The following is a 15,610-nucleotide window of genomic DNA, read 5'->3' on the forward strand; positions in this document are numbered from 1 at the left end:
AAAGCCATGGCTTCTATCTTCAGAGAAAATAACTGTAAATACAAGGTTAGGCAAAAGTAAGTTTACACTTTTTGTATAAAAATAATAGAAATAAGTAATACAATAAACAAATAAATAATACAAGAATAAACTGTTTCATGTAATCACAACTGTGAACCTACTTTTTCCTAGCCCTGTATTGGTGAGGAAGTAGAAATTATTATTTAGGCATTTTCTTATTATTTAGATTTTTTTCTAAGTTTATATAAGACACATCAGCAAAATTCTATAATTTCTGTAGTAAAATAGGTATTTTTCTACATTTCAAACTTATTATACACTAGAGGCCCAGTGCATGAAATTCATGCATGGTGCAGTCCCTAGGCCTGGCTGGCAATTGAAGTGTGAGAGTCTGGCATGGAAGGGCGGGTCCCAGCTGACCTCTGGGCCCTGGGCAGCATCTGGGCCCCTGATCCTCGATATGACCCCCTCTGCCTGAGTCATTGGGCCCCTGCCCAGCTGCCTCAGCACTGCCACCAGTGGTCACTGTCTGTAGGGCAATCTGACCCTGCTGCACCCGCCTTGGCCTGGTGCCACCCACTCACCTGCTCCACCAATTTGTTGATTAGATTCTACAATACATATAAGTAAGATCATGTGATATTCATCTTTGACACCTTCTATGTTCTGCTGACACCCTCTATGTTCTGTGCCACCGCCTGGTGATCAGTGCACTTCATAGCGAGTGGTCGAGGGAACAATTTGCATATTAGGCTTTTTATTATATACGATAATTCACTTTAAATTATCTTTCTAAAGCCCTGATAGGATGATTTAGATTTAGGCCTTTTGATATACCTTCTTATTGAGTATGATTGCTCCCTTGCAGGTAACTATTTTTCTCTTGCTGCTTTTAATATTTTGTCTTTTGCTCTTGGCATTTTAATTATGATGTGTCTTGGGGTGCTCCTCTTTAGATTCCTTTTGTTTGGGGTTCTGTGTGCTTCCTGGACTTGTAAGTCTATTTTTTTCACCAGGTGCGGGAAGTTTTCAGTCATTATTTCTTCAAATAGGTTTTCAGTATTTTGCTTTCTCTCTTCTTCTGGCACCCCCATAATTCTGATGTTGGTATGCTTGAAGTTAATCCAGAGGCTCTTTACACTTTCTTCATATTTTTGCATTCTTTTTTCTTTTTTGGTTGTGTTTCTTCTTTGTATTTCAAATTTTTGACTTGATTCTTGTGATCCTCTAGTCTGCTGTTAGATCTCTATATAATATTTATTTCAGTCAGTGTATGCTTTTTAGTTGGTCCTTTTTCATAGCCTCGAGGGTCTTGCTAAATTTGTCCTTTTCTAGAAAATTCTTAAAAAACCTTATAACTGTGGTTTTGAACTCTATATCCAGTCATTTGCTTTCCCCCATTCCTCTCATTTGTGATGTTTGTCTCTGCATATTGGCTGCTTCCCTGAGTTGATAGAGTGGCTTTGTGTGCTAGCTGTCCTATAGGGCCCAGTGGCTCAGCCTTCCTATTGTAGTTACCTGAGTTGGACACTCTTGGTGCACCCCTTTGTGGGCTGTGTGCAGTCTTGTAGTTAAGCCTTGATTGTTGTTGGTATTACTGGGAGGAATTGACCTCCAGGCTAATTGGCTGTGAGGATCAGCTGTGTCTACACTGGGAGAACTTCTATGCTGGAAACACCTTATAGGAGACTTGCAAAAGCCTCTGTCCTCAGCTTGGATGGGCAGTCTCAAGGCAGAGCAGACAGCATTTGTTTCCCATCAGCCCTGCCCTAATAGGCTCCCGTGTCTCAGTGTTTTGTGGTAATCGCTGCAAGCACCTCAGAGAAATCCGCCCTCCAGTTCTGCCGGCTGCCAGACAGTCCAGTTTCTCCCTGAATGAGTCTGGGTCCCCAGAGTCTTGCCTGGAACTGGAGTTCAATGCAGTTGGGAGCTTTTGTCTCCCTCCTGCTTGAGAAAGCCAGCCGCGCAGTTGCCAGGCCTCTGTGTGTGTACATTTCAGTACCTCTGCCTCCTGCAGCTCCTGAGCCTCAGGGCGCTTTTCTCTTTTCTTCTAGTTAGAATCCACTCAGCCAGCCTTCCTGTGATTCTGGATGATGTCAGTTTTGTCTTTCAGTTGTTTTGAAATTGTTGTGCAAGGCAGTTTAGATGTTTACCTATCCCTCCATCTTGGTTTCTCCTTAAGACACTCTCTAATTTTCTTGTAATTGATTTCTGACCATAATTGTATGAAATTAGAAAAGATGTTTGATGTGACTTAAAACTTCTTAAATTTATTAACACTTGTTTTGTGCCCTAACGTATAATCTATTTTAGAAAATCTCCCCTATGCACCTGAGAAGAATGTATATCCTGCTGCTTTTGGATGGAATATTTTGTGTCTGTTACGTCCATCTGGTCTAACATATAATTTAAACTCAATGTTTCCCTATTGAATTTTTATCTAAATCTACCCATTGATGAAAGTGGGGGTTGACATACCTTACTATTATTGTATTGCTGCTGTTAGATTCCACCTACATCACTCACATGGAGCACATACACAGCAGTAATGAAGTGAAACAGCAAAAAAAACCCCATAAAGCACATATGTATTGTATATATGTTGAAATGACATTACATTTTTTATATAAATGGAGATGGCGACATAACCACGAAACAATGTATGTTGAATCAATCCGAGGACTGCCTGTATATTAATTCTTTTTCATCTTCAGAATCAATTTTATTCTTTAGGTATAGGAAATTTAATATGCATTAGGTTAATTTAACCTTTTTTTAAAAAAATATTTTTATTGACTTCAGAGAGGTAGACAGAGGGAAAGATAGAAACATCAATGAGAGAGAATCCTTGATTGGCAGCACACCCATTAATGGGGATGAGCCTGAAACCTGGGCATGTGCCCTTGACCGGAATTGAACCTGGGACTCTTCAGTCTGCAGGTTGACGCTCTATTCCAAGCCAAATAGGTCAGGGCTAATTTAACCTTTGTATTTTTCACTGAATATGCATAATTTAAGATCTTTTCCTGAGTTTGTTGGTAGATATAAGGTTTAAAACTAGACTAATTATACAAAAATTCCATTAAAATAGTTTAAAAATACTACTTCCTCATTAAAAACTTTCTCAAATTAAGCAGCTTTGTAAATGTGCCCCATAGGAAACAATGTATTTCGTTTCCAATGAATGTACCGCAAAGAAAATTTCTGCTTTGAATACTGTCAGAAAACAAAGACTTGACTGGTTCACTCCGGGCTGTCAGCACACCACCTCCCGGACTTGCCCTACGACTATGGTGCCCCAGAGCCTCACACATCAACGCCCGGATCATGCAGCTGCACCACAGCAAGCACCACGTGGCCGATGTGAACAACCTGAACACCAGGGAGGCGAGGAAAAGTACCGGGAGGCACGGAGAAGGGTGACATTACAACTCAAATAACTCTTCAGCCTGCCAGAAGTTCCACAGTGGAGGACGTATTAATCTGCATTTTCTCATCAGACCTGAGCCCGAGTGATGGTGGCGAACCCAAAGGGGAATTGTTGGAAGTCATCAAACGTGACTGGTTCCTTCGCTGCTTGTAAGAAGTTAACTGATCGCTGTTTCTGCTGGCGTTCAAGGCTCAGGGGGGAGCTGGCCTGGTTTCCATAAGGAACAAGGATGCTTATCGATTGCTGCTTGTTCTAACCAGGATCCCCTTCAATAACAGGTCTCATCTCATTCTACTTTTGGGGAATGATGTGTGGGAGCATGCTTATTACTTTCAGTATAAAAATATCTGAAAGCTATTTGGAATGTAATCAACTGAGAAAATGTAACTGAGAGATACATGGCTTGCAAAAAGTGTATCAGCATTACAGAAAACCCCTTATGGCTGATTTTGTAGTAGTGCAGAGTAAACATTTTCTTTAGAGCGCTAAAATACCCAGGAGGTTATGTCATCACAAAGCCACCAAAAGTATCACATCCCTTTACTATTGGGGCCCCTATGGAAGCTTCTGATCCTGTTCTATTGCATTTATAGATAATCTAGATTTTTTACCCTAGTTGTTTAACAATATTAAATCCCACCCCCCACAAGGAAACAAAAAGAACCAATTTAAAGAAAACTTTTACAATATAAAAGTCATTATACAACAATTTCATTTTATTTTTCCTTTATCTTAATCACATACTTAAAAAATATATATGAAAGATGTTAAAAACTGGAAAACTGGGATACGTAAGCATCATTAATACCAAAAACAGAAATTCAGAATGGTTTCACATGTCACATATTTAAACGTATCTCATTTTAAAATCTAGCTGCTGACAGAATGGACTCTGGTCTGCTAGAACTGATGGTGCGTTCCCCGGAGCCCCTTGCACACAACAGTGGGGTTGCTGAGAGAAATGGCTTCTTTAGAGGTACTCTCCTGTGCGAATGTGGCCATTAAGCCTTGAATTCTGTCAGCCGTCTTTTTAAGACCAATGATACTGATGTGATTGCAGGATACACATCACTCACCCTGACTCACAGATAGCGCTGGCTTTACAGCTGATTCCACTGGCACATACTTAGGCCAAGTAACAGGATATATAACATTTCCTACTTTTTTACTGTTTAAGATGTTTTTCAATTTAATTTGGAATTATACTTACAGGTAGTAATATATAGGTGCATGCATCCTTGTTTATGGATTCAGTGTCAAGACTGTGAATCACACACACGTGGGCCGTTTTGTACTCTCCTCAGTGTCCAGCACACTGACATTCATTGTCTAGTACAGTAATCAGTCAATATTTACCAGGACTTCTTTAGGCATTCCATTTCAGGATTCTTATAGAGACAAGCCAATTCAAAAAATGTCCTAGGCTTTGAAAATTTAATAAATGAAGGCACTTGCCATTACTGATTATAATTCAAAAAGGTGATGTTAAATTAAGGCTAGAAGTGGTAATCATTCTGTATGTGCCTACATGTGTAAAATGAGATCTAAGAAGGAATTAAGGAATACACTAAAAACAACATGGGTGAGACTATGAAGAATAGGGTTACACTTGAAAATAAATTTTTTCCCCCTATAAGTTGGAGCTATAAAATATAATCCTAATAGGTGTTTGGGAAAACTGAAAATATTTTTTAAATTCAATGACCTCTTTTTTGCTCAATTGAAATTCTTACCATCACATACACCCTAAATTGTAATTATTTGATTCTGAACAAGCGAGAAACTATTGTAAAAGATCTCATTTTTAGATTTATAGACTTAATTTTCTTACAAAAATAACTGGTTATTGTGCCAATATTTATCTGAACACGATAGCCTCCAACTAATAATGGGAATGACTGCGTTATCAGTGAGTTACAGTGAAACCGCGAAGTTATTTTTCCTGTTTGAATAATTAAGAGAATAGACAAGAGTGAAAAACAACAACTATGAAGAAAAACTGGCAAATTTAAATGAAGGGTACACAACAAAAGAACCCACAAGGCAAAAACATAAATATTAGAAAGATGCTTCAAAAGATAATTAGTATCACAGGGAAAACCTTTATGAAAAATATTTAGAAAATAAATTAACACATATCTTTAAAATATAGAACTCTAAATACTTGATATATTTGGGATACTCTACAGTGCCCTGTTAATTGTTGCACATATTTTTTTTCTTCTTCAGGTATTTCTGGATACGGTAGAAATCTATAGAATTTGCTAACTCACTGTTACAAAAATTTTTCTCAATTGTGGAAAATTAATTCTTCAATCTTTCAGAAAGAATGAAGAATCTCTTCACTATAATACATCATGAAAACAGGGTATCTGTTTATTTTGCCACATCACATTTTTTTAAAATGAAATATGATTAGAGAATTTCAGAGAAGTTTTAGAAGAACAGGCGATTGAAATCCAAGTTCTCTTTTTTCAGGTGAGCCACAACATATTAAGTGATAAAGCCCACTTTGTTCCACTTAAACATATACTAGTACACTAGCAGAGCAGACTCATGTTCAAGCCAGCCAGCCCAAACATTTTTAGTAGTCAGCAATCTATGGCTCATGGACTGGATGTGGCTTGTGGCTATTTGTGGATGGCCCTCAACTAAGAGTGGTTTTTACATTTTTCAAAGGGTTGTAAAAGCAAAACAACATATGTGATAAAGAACTGCATATGGTCTATAAAACCTAAAATATTTATGACCTGGCACATTATAGAAAGCTTGCAGACCTTCTTTCATACCAATGTTGTATAGAATTTAGACAGTATAATTAAAGTCCAATATAATGTTCACTTATTCCCACCATGAATGTAGTAACAGTCTAAGAAGATATCTTCTGATGTCATTTGTCAGAATTTCTTTTCAACTCTTTCTTCATCTTCACTATTATTAAAGTTCATCCTTCAACAAAAATATAAAAACAATTCAAAGAGAAAAGAAACGTGAGATTAAAAAAGGGTAAAATAGTATAAGCTAACCAAAATTTTATCTTCTCAAAAATAATTATGCTATATTCTTATTTAATGAGCCCACCCACATAAGAAATGTACCTCTCCTACCTGTAACAATGGTAGAGGAAAGGTTATCATCTAGTTCTTACCAAGGCAGATACTATCAATTATAGCTTTATACATTCAGTCATATTTTGATGTGTTCTTTAAAGCAGCTGTAAGCCTCTCTGTGTTGGGCTCTGTGGTTTTAATGATTCTACGGAGCCAGGCGTCCCTGTCCCTTTCCCAACGCTGTGCTGTTTCTTCTGCCCTCTCACTGAATAGGAAAGGAATCCAAGAACCTTCATGTGACTGTATTCCTTTCTTTTTTTTTCTTCTTAATTTTAATTTAAATTCTTTATTGTTTAAAGTATTACATAAGTCTCCTTTTTCCCCCATTGACCGCTGCCTGGCCACTTTCACCCCCCAGCACATGCCCTCATCCCTCTGCTATCTGTGTCCATTAATTATGCTCAGGTGCATGCGTGCAAATCCTTTGCTTGATCTCTTACCCCCTAACCTTCCCTCTTAGGTTGGACAGTCTGTTCAATGCTTCTATTTTATCATCAGTTTATGTTGTTCATTATATCCCACAAATGAGTGAGATCATATGATATTTATCTTTCTCCTGCTGGCTTATTTTGATTAGCATAATGTGTATTCCTTTCAAAAAGCAATCTAGCATTCATGGACTCTTTGGTCTAAGTATGTCTGAGAATGACATGATTTAAAGAAGAAAAATAATTAATAGCCCTTGCAAAGAATACCAGGAGAAAGGTTGCTTGATAGGTTTAAAATTCAAGGAGAGGCCAGGAGGTTCATGGGTTCCAACACATCCCAACTAAATAAGAACAAAAGAGTATTTGCTCTCTAAATGTGTCTGTCAGGCGGCTCCCGTTATTTATTCTATTCCTAACAAGTCACTGCTTTACTTACATTTGAACAAAATGTAAATAATTTAGCTATAATTTCTTAAGTGATTTTACTTGTCTAAATTTCTAAGCATTTCAGTATTTATAGACTACATTCTGATTTTCCAAAGAAGAATTTCCAACTACTTTCTATTTTTTGAAGCTTCATTTTCCCTGCTTATTTATATATATAAAATATAAGAAGAATAACTTTAGATAATGTTTGCAAAGTCAGCACTAGACTTATTTCTTACCTTATTTCTCATTCCATGTTTTTGGAGATTTTCTAATTTTTCATATATTAAAGAAGCAATCTCTTTTGCATCTCTGGAATCTATTTGTTCTCCCCCAATATTTCTCTAAAATTAAAAACACTTTTCTTATAATCTTTTAAGTATCTAATCAAAACATGACATTTATATCCAAGAAACTTGTATAAAATAGTCCTTAAAGTTCCAAGTGTACGAAATTCAAATTTCTTCAAGGAAATAATGCTATAAGAGCACAGTTAACCCATTATTTATCTGACATAAATACTACTGATACTGTTATGAGAACATGGAAAAAATGCACTGTTAACTCCAAATGCCTGAAAACATTTAAATTGTATAAGATATGCCCAGAGGACTGAAATCATTCTAATCTAATACAATCTCTGACACAGACAAAACCACGACTAACTGCCACAATAAAAAGCAATGCCTGTCTCCTGGCTCTCCTCTGCCCAGGGGACGGGGGAATATGCCCAGCTCTGCTCACGTGGGATCTGGAGCCCGTTTCATTCCTCCTGGAGAGAACCGCACAATGATGCTAGGATTTTGTTTCGTTATATAACTGCCCATCTGGATTTGCATTTCTGTTTATTCCCATCATTATTCTACTTTGGCCTCCTCATCTAGCCTGGACTTCTGGATCCTGCCTTTCAGTTTGGACAGAGATATTCTGGGTCCTGATCTTCCTCTGGACTCCTCTAGACATATGGTAACATCACATTTTCTCCTTTTTAAAAAATGTGTATCTATACATTTTTAAATATAAATATACACACATACATAGAAAAAATATATATCTATATACTTTTTAAAATTTAAACTCTTTTAAAAGTATTACATGAGTCTGCTTTTTCCCCCATTGACCTCTCCCTGGCTGCTTCCATCCCTCTAGCACAGGTGTCCTCAAACTTTTTAAAGTGGCGGCCAGATCACGGTCCCTCAGAGAGCTGGAGGGCCGGACTATATGAACTACTAATTCCTACTGTAACACCTCAGCTGCGCTCACTGCCCAAAAAACCTGGCGGGCGGGATCAGACTCCTCTGCGGGCCGCATGTGGCCTGCGGGCCGTAGTTTGAAGACCCCTGCTAGCACATGCCCTCACCCCACTACCGTCTATATCCATTGGTTATACTCATGCATGCATGCAAGTCCTTTGATCTCTTACTCCCTCACAGCCTGCCTTCCCTCATAGGTTGGACAGTCTGTTTGATGCTTCTACGTCTTTGGTTCTATTTTTGTTCAACAGTTTGTTGTTAATTACACACACACACAAATTTCAGGGAGGGAGGGAGGGAGGGAGGGAGGGAGGGAGAGAGAGAGAGAGAGAAACTTCAATGATGAGATAGAATCATGCATGCCTTACACTGGGGATCAGGCCTGCAACTGGAGCATCAGTGCCCTGATCAGGAATTGACCCGGATCTCCTGGTTCATAGGTCGATGTTCAACCACTGAGCCACCTAAGCCAGGCAATATTTTCAGAGGTCCCTCTCTGGCCCGATCATTTCTGTGATTGGTCATTTCACTGGTATTTCTCTAACATCATTTTACATGTCACCTACTTCTCAGCTGTTCTGAAAACTGGGAAGCAAAGCTAGTGATTCCAAAGGAATGAAGACTCAAGTTCAGGTATAAAACCTTTCCCCCTCAAGTGATGCTTACTTTATGCTGTTCTTAAAATAGAGTTACCTCTTGGACTAATCAAAATCCTTCATTGAAAAATCTAAATGTCTGACAATTCTAGATTTCTGAAATTCACCATTTATTTATTTAGCACTATTTAAAAATGTATAATTACCAATAAATAAGACCTTAATCAGATATTCTTTCTCAAAAAATATTAAAATATTTGAAATTATTTCATGTTTTACAGAAAACATGAATATAGTACAAAGGAAATATTTTATCATAATTCTAGTGACAAAAATGTCATTCTTTTACTTGGGAAGACAGCAAAGATGAGTCCTTTCAGTCAGCAATTATACTGGCTAATACACATATTTTAAAAAATAATTTCTTTTAGAGAAAGAGAGGAGATGGAGGTAGGGGAAGAGAGAAAAACAAACGTCAATTTGTTGTTCCCCTTATTTATGCATTCATTGGCTGTTTTTTGTATGTGCCCTAATCAGAGATTGAACCTGCAACCTTGGCATATTGTTACCACATTCTAACCAACTGAGCAACCTGGCCAGGGCCAGACATATGCTTTTGTATTAGTAATCATAGAAGTTATCACCTGAATTTAAATTTTAAGACCCATGGGTTAGATATCTAGTTTGTTGGGGGGAAAAAGAAGTCACTGACCTATAAAAGGAATTATGACTGCACCAACTTTTATAGCCTAAATCATTCCTTAATAGTCCACAAGATAAACACTGGTACTAAGGTCATTTCAAAAGTATTACAATAGTATACTACTCTTTCCTGGAAAAAAATTAATTATAAAGGTACTATATATGTTAATTCTATAAAAGTAGGAAATATAAAACTTCACAGAAAATAAATAATTACCTCGAATTCTATCACCCATAGAAAATCATGATTAGTATTTTGGTTTGTCTCTTGAGTAATTTTCTATTCATGAGTGTAAAAATTTTAAGGCAATAGAGATCATAGCAACTGTGAGACACAAAACCTTTTAAAATCATTATATAAAAAGGACCAGGTTTCAATAATCCTATATAATAAAGAGGTAATATGCAAATTGACCGTTACTTCAACAAACAAGATGGCTGCACCCATGGGGACACAAGATGGTCACCATAAGATGGCTGGCAGGGGATGGCAGTTGGGGGGGGGGGGGGGGGGGAGACCAGGTCTGCAGGGGAAGGCAGTTGGGGGGACCAGGTCTGCAGGTGGTGGCAGTTGGGGGAAACCAGGCCTGCAAGGGAGGGCAGTTGAGGGGGACCAGGATGGCAAAGGAGGGCAGTTAGGGGTGACTGGGCCAGTAGGAGAGGCTAGTTCCGGGTGATCAGGCCTGCAGAGGAGGGCAGGTAGGGGCATCGATTAGGCTGGCAGGCAGAAGCAATTAGGGGTAATCGGGCAGGCGAGCAGTTGGGAACCAGCAGTCCTGGATTGTGAGAGTGATGTCCAACTACCCGCTTAGGCCTGATCCCAGTGGGAATTGGGTCTAAGTGGACAGTCGGACATCCCCTGAAGGGTCCCAGATTGGAGAGGGTGCAGGCTGGGTTGAGGGATACCTCCCCTCCGTGCATGAATTTCGTGCACCGGGCCTCTAGTATGCAATAAGATAATGATCAACGGAGAAGAAACTAGAAAAGAGCATTACTCAGTCTAAACAAAAAAATCTTTTGGGCTTGGCCTGCTAAAGAAAAGGAACATGAAGGAAAAACCTGTACGTACCTTTGCTCTTTCGTAGGGAAAGAATTTAACAGTTGGATAGGCTCTGATACCAGCTTTCTGGCATGTTTGAGCATTGGCCTGACAGTCTACTTTTCCAGCTTTCACTTTTCCTTTAATCATCTGAAAAAAGACAAATATGGTTTAACCATTTTTTAAAAATATTTTATTGATTTTGTACAGAGAGGAAGGGAGAGAGATAGAGAGTTAGAAACATTGATGAGAGTCATTGATCAGCTGCCTCTTGCACACCCCCTACTGGGGATATGCCCGCAACCAAGGTACATGCCCCTGACCGGAATCGAACCCGGGACCTTTCAGTCCCCAAGCCGAAGCTCTGTCCATTGAGCCAAACCGGTCTTGGCTGGTTTAACCATTTTCTTTGGCATAAAGTATTTTAGCAACCACAAAGCAATGTGATATTAAAAATTTCAAATCTTTATAATCCTAAGGATTTGTTATTTAAAACATTTCAATCCTTCCCATTCAAATAAGATTGTTTCCAAATTCTTACTGGTGCTTTGCATTCCTATTTGTCCAGCACCATGTCTCCAATAGCAATAATTTCTCCTTTACCTTATCAAGAAAACTGAGCTTTGCCCAGAATGACCTCAACTTCTTGGTACCCACACCTGTCTGTCACAGCACAAACATATGGGACGGTCTTCTCCCTGTCTTTCTCTGGTTTCAGGTGCTGAGGTAGCACTCATCTTGTAGAAGGCTGACTATTCCAGCTACACTTTCCAGTTATCTCACTAACATATCTCTTACTTTCTCTAGTGTACACATCCGATCAAAAAAAGATTCCTTCCTTAATTGCAGGGAAGGAATTAATTGAAGGAAAAAGGGAACAAGCAGAAGTGAGGCTTCTGGCTATTAAGGTTAGGTAGATAATGCTGACATCTAAGGAGGGGGAGAGAGAGAGAGAGAGAAATGAACACTGATTTGTTGTCTCACTTACTTATGCATTCATTGGCTGATTCTTGTATGTGCCCTGACCAGAGAGTAAATCTGCAACCTTGGCTACTGGGACAATGCTCTCACCAACTGAGCAACCTGGCCAGAGCCAGGCATATGCTTTTGTATTAATAGTCATATAAGTTATCACCTAAATTTGAATTTGAAGACCCAGGGGGTAGATGTCTAGTTTCTTATTGGAGAAAAAAAAAAAAAAAAAAAGTCACTGACCCAAAAACAGAATTAGGTAGAGATGTTGGCTAATTTTTTAAATAAAGAATGACACCTACTGCGATGATTATAGTTGTAGAAATGAAAGTTTTTGAAATTTAGAGGAAACTTTTAAGAAAAAATAAAAATTGTATTTAAAATGTTTCAGCTAATTCTTAAGACAAGCATGTGATTACAATGTATTTAAGTAGATAGACAAGACTTACCCTAGCTAAGAGCTCAAACTCTGGAGCGAAATTTTGGCAAGGTCCACACCAAGGAGCATAGAAGTCAACCACCCAATGGTTTTTTCCTTGTAAAACTTTTTCATTGAAGGTCTGAGGTGTAAGATCTATAGATGCTTGAGGCAAAAATCTGAGGCAAAAATCAAAATTATTTTTCATTATACAAAAATCAAAACAAACTTCTAAAATATCATGCTGCAAAAGTCTAAGTTAAAAATGACTTTAAAGAATAACAGTGTAATAAACCACAACCTTATCTTTGGTAAGTTATAATTTTTTACTAAGTGCTTTAAAACACTAGAATTTTAGACAATTCACAGTAAATTTAATTATAACATAAGAAGGTAAATAATATTAAATCCATTTCATACAATAATATATTTTAGTTACTCACCCTAGACCCCAAATTCTTAGGGAATAGGCATCCCTATTCCAACCATTGTAACTACTGAAAAAAGAAAAATACATGTCAGTTGTAAATAGAATTTTTCATTATTGGATATGTTCAGAAAACAATCTCATTGTAGCAATTTAAAGATAAATTTAACCCAATGACTTTATCTAGCATCTCTCTTCTCCGATACACTTAGCTATAAAGACTGCTTACATAGCTTCCCAAATATATTTTTCACTAGTCTTAATGTCTTTTTGTGTTCCAGACAGACCTGAACATGTAGCTGCTTGTTGGACATCTATAAACTCACAGGAATGACAAAACGAAAAATGTCCAAGGCTTTACTCCAGTTATTACTGTCTTAAAATTCATACCCATTTTTAAGAGCCACCTCACAAATGCAGTATTTCATGATTTTCTCAGTTGTGATTCCTTTCTCCTTTGAAATACATGGTTCATTTTTACTTGTTAAATAATATTTATTATATTTGCCTTGCGATTTCCAGTTTTCTACCTGAAAAATCATGTGGTATTGTGGAAACATAGGGATTGACACAGACCTGGGTTCCAACTCCAACTTCAAACCTTAGCAGCTGTTATCTAAGTTAATCTAAGGTCTTTGAATCTGTTTACTTATCTGATAAGTAATAGTAAAGGAAGGGAAATAATTTTTGTTTTTCAGGGTATGTGTGAGGATTAGAGGAGATAATGTGAGCAAAGATCTAGTATAGTACCTGAAACTAATTAGGGACTTAATAAAGGTTAGTTCTTTCTCTCCTTATTTCTTCTTTACTAGATTGTCAGCTTCATGAGCAGTGTAACTGTTCAGTTCTCTTTTCATTTCCCAAAGTTCTCATTAGCACACTATTTTAAGCATGGTGAGCTCCCAAAAAAGTACTGGTGTTAACTTTTATTTAGTCAGGATAACTTTTAAATGTTAACTGTATAAATGATTATAGTAAGTGCCTTAAATTTTTAGACAGTACTTACTGATATTGATAAGCTTTATTTGATTTTGGGGGGAAAAATCTTATCTCAGGATATCTTCGAACATTTTCTTCAGAACAAAAAGAATGATACTGTTGGCAGTCTATGCTGCCCACATTGATTAGTCCAGTTAATGTCTGAAAAAGAAAAAGAGGAGACAAATATATCAAAGTGATTAGAAATTACCTCCACAACTGCTTTATATATATTTGCAATAGAGAAACTATCACTGAGATGATTATTATATTATTTACTACTATCATTGATTTTTAGCAAATAAGATATTTTATCAAATAAAAAAATCACTGATACTAGTAGATAATATAACATTTAGAGTAATAAACTGGAAATCTAATTTTGTAGTTAAGAACTCACTACAATTATTGCATGTTAAACAAATGATTTCGTTCAATTATAGAGAAAATAATTAAAAAACACCAATTAATTAATTTTTAAAATCCTCACTCAATGATGTTTTCCATTGATTTTTAGAGAGAGTGAACAAAGAGGGAAAGAGAGTGAAATATTGATGTGAGAGGTAACACATCGATTGGTTTCCTCCTGTACATGCCCTGATTAGGGCCTGGCCAGGGAGGATCCTGCAACTAGGGTACATGCACTTTACCAGAATTGAATCTGCGACCCTTTTGTCTGTAGGCTTTCGCTCTATCCATTGAGCCAAATAGACCAGGGTGAGAAAATGAAAATGTTTTCTAAAATTCAAAGTGTTAGAAACCAAGAACAAATGAAGGTTTTGGCAATGGTATTTCAGAGTTACTTTTTCTTTTTTTTAAAAAATATATTTTATTTTATTTTTTATTATTTTAAAAATATATTTTATTGATTTTTTTTACAGAGAGGAAGGGAGAGAGATAGAGAGCTAGAAACGTCGATGAGAGAGAAACATCGACCAGCTGCCTCCTGCACACCCACCACTGGGGATGTGCCCGCAACCAATGTACATGCTCCTGACTGGAATCGAACCCGGGACCTTTCAGTCGGCAGACCGAAGCTCTACCACTGAGACAAACCGGTTTCAGCCAGAGTTACTTTTTCAAATGGAGACATGGGCTGTGGCCAGCACATGAACTCATAGCTAAATTTAAAAATTTTAATGAAAAGAGCACTTAGTTGTATTATCTCAAATGTTGATATCAGAAATCACTTTAACTCAAGTTTGTTCATGTTTTATCTTAGAAATAAGCAGAAAGTAACTGTATCTTCCATTCTGGTATTTAAATCTTTTCTTTCCAATCTTTCTTGATTTATATAAAACTATGTCTATTTGTATGAAATTTAAAAAATCCAAATAGTGTTGTAGATCAAAGCTATTTTTAAGTTCTACAATATTGTGAAGACACTATATCTGAGCTCTAAAAATAAAAACAAAGGAGACCTTTGGGTTGACATTGGCGGAAGTTTGGTCAAATATAATATGTATGGAGTGAAACACAAAAAAAGGTAAATTATTCTATACCATTCATATACCAGACAGAAACTAAGTTGAAATCCAAGTGATATGATCAGAACTGTTAAGTTATAATCTAGAGGTGGGCTTACTCATGCCAGTTTCAAAATAATTCTGTTAAACATTCTCAGTAAATGTTTAGATTTGAAATAAATGATTTTACTATACCCGGGCCATTCTTTTCCATTCTGGCATTAAAACTTGACATGGATGACACCACGGAGAATAGAAATCAACCATCCAGACTTCATCATGTTTTCTTTGCTTAACTAGTTCATTGAAAGTGGTGGGTGACAGGGAGATCACTGAAGGATTCATAAGATCCTAAAAACAATACA

The 15,610-nt window shown here is 37.2% G+C and overlaps 1 protein-coding gene and 1 pseudogene across 4 annotated transcripts in view; one reads left to right on the forward strand and one right to left on the reverse strand.

Annotated features, from left to right (window-relative positions):
* The first annotated feature begins 3,285 nt into the window (after nt 1-3,285).
* On the forward strand, nt 3,286-3,885 carry LOC118709262 (annotated as a pseudogene).
* Nucleotides 3,886-4,849: 964 nt separating this feature from the next.
* Nucleotides 4,850-15,610, reverse strand: part of DNAJC10 (DnaJ heat shock protein family (Hsp40) member C10) — a 33,875-nt gene continuing 23,114 nt past the window's right edge. For all 4 annotated transcript variants that reach the window (XM_036421441.2, XM_036421442.2, XM_036421440.2 and 1 more), the window contains 7 exons: nt 15,441-15,596; nt 13,808-13,941; nt 12,818-12,871; nt 12,406-12,553; nt 11,015-11,134; nt 7,634-7,738; nt 4,850-6,379 (listed from right to left, as the gene is read on the reverse strand). In XM_036421441.2, the coding sequence (XP_036277334.1) occupies nt 6,368-6,379; nt 7,634-7,738; nt 11,015-11,134; nt 12,406-12,553; nt 12,818-12,871; nt 13,808-13,941; nt 15,441-15,596 (729 nt within the window). In that variant the 3' untranslated portion in view covers nt 4,850-6,367. The remainder of the gene's footprint in view (nt 6,380-7,633; nt 7,739-11,014; nt 11,135-12,405; nt 12,554-12,817; nt 12,872-13,807; nt 13,942-15,440; nt 15,597-15,610) is intronic.

The sequence above is a fragment of the Pipistrellus kuhlii genome, unplaced genomic scaffold (assembly GCF_014108245.1).
Source record: "Pipistrellus kuhlii isolate mPipKuh1 unplaced genomic scaffold, mPipKuh1.p scaffold_m20_p_7, whole genome shotgun sequence".
Lineage (NCBI taxonomy): Eukaryota > Metazoa > Chordata > Mammalia > Chiroptera > Vespertilionidae > Pipistrellus > Pipistrellus kuhlii.